Source organism: Dreissena polymorpha, chromosome 15 (genome assembly GCF_020536995.1).
Source record: "Dreissena polymorpha isolate Duluth1 chromosome 15, UMN_Dpol_1.0, whole genome shotgun sequence".
In the NCBI taxonomy this organism is placed as follows: Eukaryota; Metazoa; Mollusca; class Bivalvia; order Myida; family Dreissenidae; genus Dreissena; species Dreissena polymorpha.
In genome coordinates, this window is record NC_068369.1 from 56,787,548 (window position 1) to 56,801,606 (window position 14,059).

Here is a 14,059-nt window from a genome sequence, read left to right on the forward strand (position 1 = left end):
AGTATTTTAAGAATTTCACAAAACATTATCTGGAGCTCTGGTATATGCTACTTTTTAATAACTAATGATTCATTGTTCCATTTGTGAATTGTGACTCATGAATTGTGGAGATATGATTGTCAATTGCTCAACGATCCATATCAATTTCTGATCATTTTATAATTTCTTAATATAAGTTATGAATTGATCTTAGAAGTCAAATGTATTACTTAATTAAATACATTTATAAATATAAGAAATAATCTTTAGATTATCATAATATTCTCAGGCCTGTTGGTCTAAGGGATATGTGGGTTGTTAATCATATTTATTCCCCTCTTCGAAGAAGAGGGTGTTTATTGTTTAGCACATGTCGGTCCATCCGTTGTCCTTATGTCCGTCCACCAGATGGTTTCTGGATGATAACTCAAGAACGCTTAGGCCTAGGATCATAACACTTCAAAGGTACATTGATCATGACTCGCAGATGACCCCTGTTGATTTTGAGGTCACTAGGTCAAAGGTCAAGGTCACGGCGACCCGAAATAGTAAAATGTTTTCTGGATGAAAACTCAAGAACGCTTATGCCTATGATCATGAAACTTTTATAGGTACATTGATCATGACTCGCAGATGACCCCTATTGATTTTCAGGTCACTAGGTCAAAGGTCAAGGTCACAGTGACAGGAAATAGTAAAATGGTTTCCGGATGATAACTCAAGAACGTTTTATGCCTAGGATCATGAAACTTCATAGGTGCATTGATCATGATTCGCAGATGACCCCTATTGATTCTCAGGTGAAAGGTCAAGGTCACTGTGACCCGAAATAGTAAAATGTTTTCTGGATGATAACTCAAGAACACTTATTCCTAGGATCATGAAACTTCATAGGTACATGGATCATGACTCGCAGATTACCCCTTTTGATTTTCAGGTCACTAGGTCAAAGGTCACGGTGACTCAACTTAGAAAAATGGTTTCCGGATTATAACTTAAGAGCGCTTACACCTAGGATCATGAAACTTCATAGGTACATTTATCATGACTCGCAGATGACCCCTATTGACTTTTAGGTCACTAGGTCAAAGGTCAAGGTCACAGTGCCAAAAAACGTATTCACTCAATGGCTGCCACTACAACTGACAGCCCATATGGGGGGGGGCATGCATGTTTTACAAACAGCCCTTGTTTGAGATGATTCTTTACAAAGAAAGATGCGACTATTGTATTTGTTATAAATGTGTGAAAGCCTCTGAGAAGGAACCAGAGATAATTAATCCTTTACCAAACACCTACAGGATTTTACGGATTTATAGCTGACGACTTTATAAATAATTATGATAAAATGAGAAATTGCTCAAGATGAGCAATTTCTCCTTTTATAACAATTATTTCTACCCTACCTGATTATTTCCTTGATATTCCATTACAATTTAATTGTCGTCTGCAACCTTTTTCAAATTGGGAAAGTCCAAAATGTGTCGTTTGTTAAAGGGTAAAGGCATTTTGATTCCTACGGGTCTTGTGAATCTGTTTCAAATCAAATGCGTATATTTGATCTTCAGCATCTAAAAATATGTGAAATAGAAAGAACGACAATATCTTTTGGAGAGATAAATGTACCTACGTCAGTGTTTTTTTTTCAGTTTTGGGGTAAGGGGGTCGGGTCCCCTGAGGGGGGGGGGGAAATTCGCGCGTAAAAGGGGAAAAGGGGGAAATATCTATGCTTAGCTAGTAACAGTACAAAATCAAGTTTTAACACTATAATTCACCATACAGAGGGAGAAAAACATAATTCAAACTCTTTTATTCATAAACATGTTATGTTCATTTTCAAAGTTCAAAATTTCTGGGCTTTTCAGCGAATTAATCAATTATTCTGGTGACCTCCTTTTCACCAAGTCTCTTCGTGTGCAGACAAAGTCTGATAAGGGACTCCAGTGTAGCTCCCCCAAGCCTGTTTCTCTGTGGCGTGCAAAGCAGGTTGAGCAAACTAAACAGTCTTTCAACACTCTGTTGACCGGACGTTTCTGGCGTTTCACTGCCGGTATTTGAAGAAGACTGACTTTTAAGTTGTACTTGTCTGAAAAGAATATCAATTTAAAACAGATTTGTCAATTTTTTTACGATAGCTTTTGTTGTTGTGCGACATGTTGGAATACGTATGGATTGTGGTAGATGTCATAAAGCAAAAGTCGTGATAGTGAGCTACGTACGGTTTGCGGTAAAGGCTAAAATAAAGTAAACACGTGGATGCAGTTCAGGAAAATTGTAGTAAATTCGTAACGAAAGACGTATTTAAATGAGGTATTTATTAAAATTGAATAAAACTTCCGAGAGGGGAATTTTAAAAATATTTGGGGGAAAAATATATACTCTAAAGATGGTGGAATGGGGCCGAATAACGCCGAATATTTCATACAAAAAAAAACACTGTACGTTATAAGCAATGAGACTGTGCTTCAAAAGAACAATTCCCGGGCTTTTTAGTCTGTTTAGTTAACACGGTAGTAACTTTTTCCATATATAAAAATGCTCACCCTTCCAACTTTAAGCGCCCAGTGGGACGAGGGATAGGCAGAGAAAGTCACATGCTTGAGTACATTTCAACCCATGCGCAATGCGCGTTTTTTTCGCATAAAAAACAGTGGAGCGATACAGGGCCATCATGGCCCTCTTGTTCTAAATTTACTTTATTTTTGTGAACATGTACAATTTTGTATGTGCCCGATGAGGAATTTTCCTCCCCTGATGTTTTTCTGAAATCATATCCACGCATAATTATGATTCCTACAATCATTTCAAGAATCCTTTACTGTTGCCAGTCTGTTACGGGGCCGTGATTGCGACTGCCACCCCGAGTTTCAGGACCAGCTTATCAGACAGACCCTCAAGGAGTTCCCATTTGTGGACTCCATACTGCTACAGAACATGGTCCGTCAACTGGCAACTACCAAAATTGTAAGTGTTCATTCACAGTCAGCAAGATTTTTATGCCCCCCTTAGAAGAAGAGGAGGTATATTGTTTTGCTCATGTCGGTCCGTATGTCCGTCCGTCCGTATGTCCGTCCACCAGATGGTTTCCGGATGATAATTCAAGAACGCTTAGGCCTAGGATCATAAAACTTTATAGGTACATTGATCATGACTCGTAGATGACCCCTATTAATTTTGAGGTCACTAGGTCAAAGGTCACGGTGACCCGAAATAGTTAAATGGTTTCCGGATGATAACTCAAGAACGCTTATGCCTAGGATCATGAAACTTCACAGGTACATTGATCATGACTCGCAGATGACCCCTAATGATTTTCAGGTCACTAGGTCAAAGGTCAAGGTCACAGTGACCTGAAATAGTAAAATGGTTTCCGGATGATAACTCAAGAACGCTTATGCCTAGGATCATGAAACTTAATAGGTACATTGATCATGACTCGCAGATGACCCTTATTGATTTTCAGGTCACTAGGTCAAAGGTCAAGGTCACGGTGACCTGAAATAGTAAAATGGTTTCTGGATGATAACTCAAGAACGCTTATGCCTAGGATCATGAAACTTCATAGGTACATTAATCATGACTTGCAGATGACCCCTGTTGATTTTGAGGTCACTAGGTCAAAGGTCAAGGTCACGGCGACCCGAAATAGTGAAATGGTTTCCGGATGATAACTCAAGAACGCTTATGCCTAGCTAGGATCATGAAACTTCACAGGTACATTGATCATGACTTGCAGATGACCCCTATTGATTTCAGGTCACTAGGTCAAAGGTCCAGGTCACGGTGACCCGAAATAGTAAAATGGTTTCTGGCTGATAACTCGAGAACGCTTATTCCTAGGATCATGAAACTTCATAGGTACATTGATCATGACTAGCAGATGACCCCTATTGATTCAACTTAGAAAAATGGTTTCCGGATGATTAATCAAGAACGCTTAAGCATAGGATCATGAACTTCATAGGTACATTGATCATGACTTGCAGATGACCCCTATTGATTTTCAGGTCACTAGGTCAAAGGTCAAGGTCACGGTGACTTGACACAGTTAAATGGTTTCCGGATGATTACTCAAGAAAGCTTACGCCTAGGATCATGAAACTTCATAGGTACATTGATCATGACTCGCAGATGACCCCTATTGATTTTCAGGTCACTATGTCAAAGGTCAAGGTCACAGTGCCAAAAAACGTATTCACACAATGGCTGCCACTACAACTGACAGCCCATTTCTGAGGCATGCATGTTTTACAAACAGCCCTTGTTCTATGATTGTAGCGTCACTGAAAGTGTAGCATCCATACATTGTGATGAAAGATATAAGCCTTATTATTATATCTAGAAATTATTGTTTAAATTATATTTTATATTTGATGTACTGATACTTTTATCAGCATGCAGATATTCAAGAATTGCATCATCCTTCTTGTTTATTAAATCATTTATATACGTCATTATAAAATAAAAATCATGCAAACATGTATTACCCACCCACCCCCTTAAATTTCCCAGATTAACCTGTGCAGTCCACACAGGCTAAGCAGGGACGACACTTTCCGCCTAAATTTAATTTTTGCTATGAAGAGACTTTCTTTTAACAAAAAAAAACATAAAAGCGGAAAGTGTCATCCCTGACACTTCATGCCCATGATTTTAACCCCTCTTCACCAAGCACGGATTATTTCTTGGTTAACAAGTTTTCAACTTAACAAGTTATACTTCCAGAGATCGCTGAAACATAAACAGTCATTGCGTATGACCATCTCTAAACCACCCATATTAGCCAATTTTTTCCTGACCTAATTTGGACCATCATTTACACCATCTTTTAGTGACAGATTTTGTAGATTTTGTCTACGTCAATCCCTTGTTGATTTAGCCCTTTGATTTTCACACAATTGTTTTATGACATAATTCTCTATGCACCTTATCACCAAACCTTCTTTTTCGACTTGGTCCAAGAAATCCAGCAAAGAACAAAAGCATGTGTGTTTGGAAAATACAGATTCTTTGTGTTAAGTGTTTGCATTTTTAGCTCATCTATTTTTTGAAAAAAAAATATGAGCCATTGTCATCACCTTGGCGTCAGCGTCGGCGTCCGGTTAAGTTTTGTGTTTAGGTCCACTTTTCTCAGAAACTATCATGCTATTGCATTCAAACTTGGTACACTTACTTACTATCATGAGGGGCCTGGGCAGGCAAAGTAAGATAACTCTGGCGTGCATTTTGACAGAAATATGTGCCCTTTTTATACTTACACTGATTTTTTGTGCTTTTTTTGTTACAGCCTGTGGCATTTGGATTGGGAAAATTAGCGCGATAAACCATGAAATTGGGAAAAATAGCGCGATAAACCATGAAATTGGGAAACATTATAAATATGATTATAAGAACAGAATAAAAATTGCTAAGTTCATGTTTGACAGCATTTTTATATTATAAAGTGTTGCTTTCATGTCTTCTTACAATGTTTAGTTAATATCCTTCCACATGCATATTAAACTTGCAATAATCTATAGATTCTTCAATATACATGTACCATTATGATTTAATCATAATCTCTTTAAGAATATGAATTGTGTTGTTGCTATGTTAATGTTGTATAAAATGGAGCTAAAATAATACATTTCATTTGTTTACCTTTTAATATCTTGCACAATTGACATCCTCAGTTCAATGCTATTTCACCAAACTATACAGCGTGACAAACATTATAAAGCAGAATATGCATATGAATCTGAATATACACAGATCCACTAACATATAAATCAAATCATGTTTGTCTCTTTCCATTTTGGAACGGTTCTCGTCTTAAATGCTTTAACTTTGTGAACTTTAATTTCCCAACACAGATTTCCGTGACGCACATTCACTGTGAACATTTCTAATAAATATTTGTTGTTGTTCATCTCAAACATAGCATTTTGCGTTAATTGACACACACATTAAATTATTTCCTTATAACCATGTGATATCCGCTGTTAATTTTAGTGTTATTTATCATTTTCGCTGCTCATCACAAACTTCTCGTTAGCTAAAGAAACTTCAGCGTACAGTTTATATAGTATTGACAGACCTGTACGCTGAAGCGAACCCCGTATCGAAAGTCAACCAGAGTCGTAACATATTTATGTCACGCTATAAATCAAAGAAAGCTCATTTTCTTGTATACATTTCTACATATATTAGTGAATGAATAAAAATTACTGCATCTGGGAATATTTTAAGGTTCAAATATTTCAAATGCATCTTACAATAGATCTCATCAGTCTGAAATTAACAATTTTGACGCCATTGTCGCTTTGTCACGTGACGAGTTTTCATTTGGATACTTTCGGATCGACCTTGACATTTTTTGCTGAAATTGTAAACATTACTTTCGTTTTCTGAAATCTATTATTTGTGATTAACAACTTCCGTATGGTGGATTATAAGACTGATTTCAGTGTGAATCAGGTAGTTTTAAATAATATTTACTTTGAGTTTGTATTAACACTACAATTTGTTTACAAAACAAGCCAGAATAATCTAAAATACCGGGAAATGTCATTCTGAATTTGAAAACACTTGAGCACATGTTTTGTTACTAAAAAAAGAAATAACGTCATATGACCGTGAAATCTCGGGAGATTTACATTTCAAGAAAGTCTGTCACATCGCTGTTTTTTCTTGATATGTAAGAGCAGAATAGATCAATTTTAAATGTTTAAGATAGTATTTTGTGAAAGAATATATCAGTTAAATGTGAAAAATGTTAATCTTTCCGATCAAGTGGTTGATTTGGGCCAATAACTGCATATAAAAGCTGTTTTGGACCGGTCTTTGTTAACTGTCAACTTTTCGGGAATTTCTGGTTGACTTTCCTAATGGGGTTGGTCCATAACTATAAAGTCGTGCCAGTCAAAAATCATAACAAGCGACATTTAAAGTTATGGTAGCCAGAACTAACTTTTGTCTGCTTGCCGCCATCTTGGACGTGTGTAAAAACAGGCGTTAACAATCGGGGTACATCGACTATCGTCGGTATCCTCCGCAATAAAGAGAGATGTGTGGATAGCAACGTAAAATCGTATTCGGCTACATTTGCGAACATTCGTAAGTCAGTTGTCATTCGGCGAAGACTCGACAAGCTCGATCGGCACTCCTAAGAAATTAACGCTAAATGACATTGTAATCTTATTGGCTTAATTGGGAAAATTTGGTCATTTTTTGGGAAATTTTGGTCAGATTTTTGGGGAAAAAAGTCATTTTTTGCAATTGGGAAGCAGCCGAAAATCGGCGGTAATGTTGGGCGAAAAAAATCACTGACTTAGAAAATTGAAAATTTTGGTTAAGTTTTGTGTTTAGGTCCATTTTATTCCTTAAGTATCAAAGCTATTGCTTTCATACTTGCAACACTTACTAGCTATCATAAGGGGACTGTGCAGGCAAAGTTATGTAACTCTGACTGGCATTTTGACAGAATTATGTGCCCTTTTTATACTTAGACAATTGAAAATTTGGTTAAGTTTTGTGTTTAGGTCCACTTTATTCCTACAGTATCAAAGCTATTGCTTTCATACTTGCAACACTTATTATCTATCATAAGGGGACTGTGCAGGCAAAGTTATGTAACTCTGACTGGCATTTGGACGGAATTATGGGCCCTTTATACTTAGAAAATTGAAAATTTGGTTAAGTTTTGTGTTTTGGTCCACTTTACCCCTAAAATATCATAGATATTGCTTTAATACTTAGAACACTGGCAAACTATCATAAGGGTACAGTAAAAGGACAAGTTGCATAACTCTGGTTGTCATTTTTATGAAATTATGGCCCTTTTTTGACTTAGTAACTTTGAATATATAGTTAAATTTTGTGTTTCGATCCACTTTACTTCTAAAGTATCAAGGCTATTGCTTTCAAACTTCAAATACTTTCATGCTATCATGAGGTTACTGTACCTGGCAAGTTGAATTTTACCTTGACCTTTGAATGACCTTGACTCTCAAGGTCAAATTATTAAATTTTTACTAAAATTGCCATAACTTCTTTATTTATGATTAGATTTGATTGATACTTTGACAAAACTACTCTTACCTGACATACCACAATAGACTCCACCCAAACCATCCCCCGTGCCCTCCCCCACCTCTCCCCCCCCCCCCCCCCCCCCCCCGAATCCCCCCCCTAATTGTTTTTTTTTTTAAAGATCATCTCACAAATGACCACCACAACCTCACACTATACCCCCCCCCCCCCACCCCACCACCCAAATTTTTGTGTTTTTTTTTTTTAAACGGTTAAAAAACAAAAATTTATTTTTATTATTTTATTTTTGAAATACCCTCTAACCATCGCACCCAAGAATACCCTCCCCCCCACCCCCGATTTTTTGTTTTGTTATTTTTTTCCTATTTTTGGAAGTTAATGTAATAAATGTCCACTCCCCCACACTATTCACCCCTCTTCACTCCACCCATCCCTCCTTTGTGATTGCAATTTAGAGTGCCTTCACCTTTTAAAACGAAAATAGATGAGCGGTCTGCACCCGCAAGGCGGTGCTCTTGTTTTTTTTTAAAGATTTTGTTTGAATTATACGAAAGGAAAGTAATTCTTAAGTTCTATCTTTTTTTGTTTGATAAACCTTAGCATATAAAAGAATGACTACTCGAATGCCTTTCTAGACAGCGTTTTTTTCTTCTTCTATATAAACTTCTGGAAAACGGCACTTTACCAACTTTGACAACTTTAAAACACCTTGTTATCAATTTCAATGTATTTGTCAGCAAAAATACACCAATTTTCCAATCTGAAGATTTCTGTTCACGACATGAATTTTCCCAATTTCAGGTTTTTTCACACTAATTTTTCCCAAATGGGCTGGTACGGATAACTGGCTGGTAATTTTCCCCAATAGAAAAAAAATTGCTGCTAGAATAGTTCAGCAACTTTGTGGATAACTGATATCTAAATTATAATAATATAGCCATTTTTTTAGGAGAGACCTTAAATTTTAATATGGTACATGAGTATCAAGAATTTTATCTTCTTTAATTCAAAATGTATTGTTAAAGTTCTACTGGCCACTATGTGGTGCTTAGTCTGAATGGAAATAGTTTTTACCAAATACGTTTTTTTAAATAAATAATTTGGCAACCTGTGTTATGAAAGACCATGTTTCTTCAAGCAATAGACATTGGTTTTTGTATTCCAGTGCCTATGTTTGTGAAAAAAATCACATTTATAACAGAATCAAATTACTTGATACCGGGTGCTTAAAAATGTGTTTTAATGATACAGGGTGAAAATCCCACGTCGCTGAACATTCTAAACCAAGGTATCAATGGACAGAAGTTTGGCTTTGACAAGGTGGAGGAGTGTTTCACCTGTGGAGAGTTGGCTGCAGAGAGAAAGTGCTCTGCCTGCAGAATGGTAAGGACCATATTCGTAAAGCATCTTAAGTACATCTTATTTTTAGCTTGGCGTTTTCGGAGAAGTATTGTCATAGCCAGCTTGGCGTCCGCCGTCCGCGTCGTGCTAAAACCTTAACATTTTGTTAAGGTTTTGAACATTGGCTCTTAAATAAAATTGCTTCCACCTACAACTTTGAAACTTCATATGTAGCTGCACCTTGATGAGTTCTACATGCCACACCCATATTTGGTTCACTAGGTTAAAGGTCAAGGTCATTGTGACCTCTATTTAAAAAAAAATCTGACAATCTTTCATTTATTCAATACTGAACCCGCAGCCGAGCGTTGGCACTTGTTATGCGGTGCTCTTGTTAAATATTTATGCTTAAGGCCAGAATTTAAAGTTTTTTATACATTTATTTCATTAAGTTGTATGTGTTGATATTATTCAAATAATATTTTCATAATTATATTTTGCTCAAAAGGTTCTTTATGGAATTTTTATTTAGAATATTGCCTTATTTTAGTTAAAAATGAACTTCTGGTATCGATGCTCTATGAATACTGCCCCAGTTCATTATATTTGAGTCTTTCTCTCTGGGAAAACAGGGTTTAATGCACAGGTGTAAAGTCACATCCCAGATTAGCCAGTGCAGTCCACACAGGCTTATCAGGGACAACACTTTCCGCTTGTATGGTATTTTCAGTAATGAGGAAGTTTCTTTTTAGCAAAAATCCAGTTTAGGCCGGAAGTGTTGTCCATTGAAAGCCTGTCAAAATTTCATTGGCTAATCTTTTATGAGACTTTACGCACATTCATTTAATGCCATTTTTCCAGAGTGCAGCTTATTTTATCGTTGTTCGTTGTTCTCTGATTATGCTGTGAACCATCTGAGAATTGTTTCAATAAATTGTTTGTGCCATTTGCTACATATAAAATAAGCTGTCCAAAACAGTCCTTGCCTATTTCTCATAGCAGTTTACTCGGTTCAATGTAATGCATGGTGTTCTATGTTAACCCTTTCCCACTCAGAAGCAAAGTGAAAAGGGTGATGTGCAAACAGCCTTAAACCAGAACAGCCTGCGAGTAACTCGCGTCTGTTCAGGTTTTATGCTGTTTGCTGCTCATCAGTATCTAAGGGTTGGAAATGAAGCCTTTAAAACTTGAATCTAGTAAAAGATTTTACTTAAATGTAACTTTCTGAGGGACCACAAATGCGTCAAAATACAGATCTAAGTGGTAAAGGGTTAAAGGTTAAATATTGAGAGTCCTACCTCTGTTCCAGTTCCACGACCCACGTGTTACTCTTTTTCAGGCCTTTTATTGTAATCAGAGCTGTCAAAAGATGCACTGGTTCACACACAAGAAATTCTGCAAAAAACTGGCTGGTAAATTTAATCATTTCTTTTTATTATCTCCCGCAAAAGGACAAGGGATGTAGAATTGGCCATGTCTGTCAGTCAGTCTGTCTGTCCGTCAGTCTTTCACAAAACTTTTTAGGGCTATATCTCACAAACTATAAAAGATATGGTTAAGTTTTGCGTTTAGGTCCACTTTTCTCATAAAGTATCAATGCTAGTGCATTCAAACTTGGTACACTTACTTACTATCATGAGGGGACTGGGCAGGCAAAGTTAGATAACTCTGGCATGCATTTTGACAGAATTATGTGCCCTTTTTATACTTAAAAAATTGAAAATTTTGGTTAAGTTTTGTGTTTAGGTCCATTTTATTCCTTAAATATCAAAGCTATTTTTTTTCATACTTGCAACACTTACTTACTATCATATAAACTGTGCAGACAAAGTTATGTAGCTCTGACTGGCATTTTGACAGAATTATGTGCCCTTTTTATACTTAGAAAATTGAAAATTTTGGTTAAGTTTTGTGTTTAGGTCCATTTTATTCCTTAAGTATCAAAGCTTTTGCTTTCATACTTGCAACACTTACTAACTATCATATGGGGACTGTGCAGGCAAAGTTATGTAACTCTGACTGGCATTTTGACAGAATTATGTGCCCTTTTTATACTTAGAAAATTGAAAATTTGGTTAAGTTTTGTGATTAGGTCCACTTTATTCCTAAAGTATCAAAGCTATTGCTTTCATACTTGCAACAATTACTAACTATCATAAGGGGACTGTGCAGGCAAAGTTATGTAACTCTGACTGGCATTTTGACGGAATTATGGGCCCTTTATACTTAGAAAATTGAAAATTTGGTTATTTTTTGTGATTAGATCCACTTTACTTCTAAAGTATCAAGGCTATTGCTTTCAAACTTCAAATACTTTCATGCTATCATGAGGGTACTGTACCTGGCAAGTTGAATTTTACCTTGACCTTTGAATGATCTTGACTCTCAAGGTCAAATTATTAAATTTTGCTAAAATTGCCATAATTTCTTTATTATCCCCCTCCATAGGTGGAGAGATATTGTTTTGGTGTTGTCCGTCCATCCGTCCGTCTTTCCGTCCATCCGTCCGGCACTTTTGTGTCCGGAGCGATATCTTGGAAGTGCTTTGGCGGATTTCAATGAAACTTGGTATGAGTATATATATGGATAAGAGGATGATGCACACCGTATGGCATTGTACACCATCTGTTAATAACGATGATGCACACCGTATGGCATTGTACACCATCTGTTAATAACAGAGTTATGGCCCTTTGTATCTTGGAAAAATGCTTTTTTGTGTCCGGAGCCATATCTTGGAAGTGCTTTGGCGAATTTCATTGAAACTTGGTATGAGTATATATATATGGATAAGAGGATGATGCACGCCAAATGGCATTGTACACCATTAAATAATAAAGAAGTTATGTATCTTAAAAAAATGCTTTTTTGAGTGTCAAATATAACACTTTTGTGTCCAGAAGCATATTGGCGGGGGATATCAATTCAACAAATTTGCTTGTTATACCCCCACAAACGAAGTTTTGGGGGATATATAGGAGTGAACTTGTCTGTCGGTCTGGCGGTTGGTCCGTATTAAGTGTCTGCTCTCTATTTCAAGTAGTTTTCATCAGATCTTCACCAAACTTGGTCAGAAGTTGTATCTTCATGATGTCTAGGCCAAGTTGGAACATGGGCCTTGACGGGTCAAAAACTAGGTCACGGGTCACTAAGTGCGTTTTAAACATTCAGCATGTTGTCCGCTCTCTAATTCTAGTAGTTTTCATCCAATCTTCACCAAACTTGGTCAGAAGTTGTATCTAGATGATCTTAAGGCCAAGTTCGAACATGGGCCTTGCCGGGTCAAAAACTAGGTCACAGGGTCACTTAGTGCGTTTTAATCATTCAGCGTTTTGTCCGCTCTCTATTTCAAGTAGTTTAAATCCGATCTTCACCACACTTGGTCAAAAGTTGTATCTAGATGATGTGTAGGTCATGTTCGAACATGGGCCATGCCGGGTCAAAAACTAGGTCAGGGGGTCACTTAGTGTGTTTTCAACCTCACCATGTTGTCCGCTCTCTAATTCAAGTAGTTTTTATCCAATCTTCACCAAAATTGGTCAGATGTTGTATCTTGATAATGTCTAAGGCAAGTTTGAATATGGGTCATGCCAGGACAAAAACAAGGTCACGGGGTCACTTAGGGCGTTTTAAACATCACAATGTTGTCCGCTCTTTAATTCAAGTAGTTTTCATCCAATCTTCACCAAACTTGGTCATAAGTTGTATCTAGATGATGTCTAGGTCAAGTTTGAATATGGGTCATGCCGGGTCAAAAACTAGGTCACGGGGTATCTTAGTGCATTTTAAACCTCACCATGTTGTCCGCTCTCTAATTCAAGTAGTTTTCATCCAATCCTCGCCAAACTTGGTCACAAGTTTTATCTAAATGATCTCTAGGACAAGTTTGAACATGGGCCATTCCGGGCCTAAAACTAGGTCACGGGGTCACTTAGTGCTTTTTTAACATTCAGCATGGTGTCCGCTCTCTAATTCAAGTAGTTTACATCCGATCTTCACCAAACTTGGTCAGACGTTTTATGGAGATGATCTTAAGGCCAAGTTAGAACATGGGCTTTTCTGGGTCAAATACTAGGTCACAGGGTCACATAGTGGGTTTTAAAAATTGAGCATGGTGTCCGCTGTTTTTTGTGAAGACGACATGCAAAATATTATGTGTCAATCCGGCATGTGGGGGTATTCGTCACGTCTGTGACAAAGCTCTAGTTTATGATTAGATTTGATTGATACTTTGACAAAACAACTCTTACCTGACATACCACAATAGACTCCAACCAAACCATCCCCCAAGCCTCCCCCCCTACCCCAAATCCCCCCCCCCCCCCCAAAAAAAGTGTTGTTTTTTTCTTCAAGATCATCTAATAAATGACCACCACATAAATGACCACCACACCCTAACACTATACACCCCCCCCAAAAAAAATAATAATAATTTATTTTTTTTAAACATGGTTAAAAAACACAAATATTTTTTGTATTATTTTATTTTTGAAAATACTGTCCAACCATCCCACCCAAGAAACCCCCCCTCCCACCCCACCCCCCCAAAAAAATGGCATTTTTTTGGCATTTTTGGAAAAAAATGTAATAAATGACCACACCCCCACACTATACAGCCCCCCCCCCCCCCCTCTACTCCACCTCTCCTTCCTTTGTGAGTGAAATTGAGATAGGTCCTTCACCTTTAAAAAGAAAAAAGATGAGCGTT

At 37.1% G+C, this 14,059-nt stretch overlaps 1 protein-coding gene across 2 annotated transcripts in view; it reads left to right on the forward strand.

The window, feature by feature from the left end:
- LOC127859954 (ankyrin repeat and MYND domain-containing protein 2-like) overlaps nucleotides 1-14,059 on the forward strand; it is a 42,021-nt gene that overhangs the window by 22,380 nt on the left and 5,582 nt on the right. For both annotated transcript variants that reach the window (XM_052397610.1, XM_052397609.1), the window contains exons 8-10: nucleotides 2,808-2,943; nucleotides 9,262-9,393; nucleotides 10,691-10,763. In XM_052397610.1, the coding sequence (XP_052253570.1) occupies nucleotides 2,808-2,943; nucleotides 9,262-9,393; nucleotides 10,691-10,763 (341 nt within the window). The remainder of the gene's footprint in view (nucleotides 1-2,807; nucleotides 2,944-9,261; nucleotides 9,394-10,690; nucleotides 10,764-14,059) is intronic.